This window comes from Camelina sativa, chromosome 4 (assembly GCF_000633955.1).
Source record: "Camelina sativa cultivar DH55 chromosome 4, Cs, whole genome shotgun sequence".
Taxonomy (NCBI): Eukaryota; Viridiplantae; Streptophyta; class Magnoliopsida; order Brassicales; family Brassicaceae; genus Camelina; species Camelina sativa.
Window position 1 is genome coordinate 5,846,357 of NC_025688.1, and position 1,745 is coordinate 5,848,101.

Genomic DNA, 1,745 nt, shown 5'->3' on the forward strand with positions numbered 1-1,745 from the left:
AATTTTGGTATTTTAACTTATTTAAATTGGTATAAGTCGGTTGTAAGAGTTCTCTATAAAAGGAGACTCAAAACATCAATAAGAGGGAGGCCTCTAATAATTAGCCTAATTCTATTCTCTAGAAAGAAGCTTGGATTAAAGGGAAGGTTTAGCTTAAATTTTTTGTTTTAGGTTTGAGAAACCACATTGTTTTGTTATTAACGGATTTTCGTTAACAGCTAATTAATAACGGATTCTCGTTACAGTTACCAATATACTAAAACTACAATGGTATAAATGCAGATTCTTTCCAATATACTGTTTTAATGTAAAAGAAACTCAAATAGCTTCAGTAATCTGTAGCAACTTTTAATATAACTTTTTCTTATTCAGTTTTCCATATTCTTTTTTTGTTCTTGTAAACGAAAACCCCGAAATGGTAACTGTACAAAGTGGGTCAGAGCCATTGTAACTAAATTTGTATGTACAAAGAAGTCCATTGATTTCTTCCTTCTTGGACAAGAAAACCATAAAGCTTATGTAACCATGCAACCGAACCAGTTAAGTTCTCAGTCGGTGATGTCGAAGTATCTTGGGTTTTCTGGATAATGGTACTCCACATTCAACTGCAACACAAAGACAAGTAATGGTTTTATGTATCACTTACGATAAGACTCAACTAGATTTAGCTATTTGCAAAACAAAGTTCAAGACTCAAAAACACAAATCTCGTACGTACCTTTCCTTCATCAGAATCTGTGTGGCGTTGAGGAAACACAACTCTCAAATCATTGTACAGATAGAATCTCCTCTTCCCATCTGAATCCAAGTTTTTATTTTGTCCTGTAGTTTCGGTTTCATCAGATTTCTTTGAAGCTTTCTTTGGTAATGGGCAAAGAAATCTCAGATGAAGAGCGTAGCGTAGAGCACCAGAACCACCATTACATTCTTTAGACAACTTTATACAGCTTTTTTCACTTTCATGTAACTCATCAAATTTTCCATCTCCTTCCANCCAATGCAAAATTAATAGCACCAAAAGAAAAAAAAAAGAGAGAAAGGGGATACCAGTTGAATCCGGCCCTTCATAGGGATCCGCAGTTGGCTCTTCGAACTCTGACAGTCAGAGTTCACTTGACTTGTTTTCATTTTCTGGCCCCATAATTTGTTCAATATAGATCCTCCAGCGAGATCTATGGAGGCATAGTATAGCAAGAAGCAATCATCACCAACACTAGTTACTGAGAATGGAAGCTTCTGTGATTTTGGAGAGATGTTTCCCCCAGCAATACTAAGAACGGCAAGAAAACCGTCAATCTTCTGTACATAAAAAGCAGACAGAAGTCACTAATCTAAATTACAAAACAGAAAGCAAAAGAAAACTTTTTTTTACATCTGAGGTTATAGCTTTTGCATAACCAGGATGGTTATAACGATTTTTTCCTTTCAGTTGTTGCATATATAAGATTAAATCTATAGACAGTCGTCTGCTATGAGCCAGTTTTACCAATCCTCAATTTCTAAGGTTACACATATTTCTTTCATGAAATGGGGACGAACACTAGTTAAAGAATGTGACTTTCTAATGACCTATAAAGTGAGTTATCAAAGCATCAACGTTGAAGATGAAAACCTGATTTGTTGGCCCGCATGACAATCTTCCTGTCAATAGTGACTCCTCAAAAGAACCAACTAATGACCTCTGAATGGGGCGTCCACTCAAGCTTCTAACGAACCTTTTACATGGAGATGCCGGAGCTGATTCA

General features: G+C 35.8%; 1 protein-coding gene across 1 annotated transcript in view; it reads right to left on the reverse strand.

Moving 5' to 3' along the window:
* LOC104783572 overlaps positions 324-1,745 on the reverse strand; it is a 4,845-nt gene continuing 3,423 nt past the window's right edge. The window contains exons 3-6 of the mRNA XM_019244052.1: positions 1,613-1,742; positions 1,018-1,299; positions 719-985; positions 324-605 (exon numbers count right to left, since the gene is read on the reverse strand). Coding sequence (XP_019099597.1) covers positions 549-605; positions 719-985; positions 1,018-1,299; positions 1,613-1,742 — 736 coding nt within the window. The 3' untranslated portion in view covers positions 324-548. The remainder of the gene's footprint in view (positions 606-718; positions 986-1,017; positions 1,300-1,612; positions 1,743-1,745) is intronic.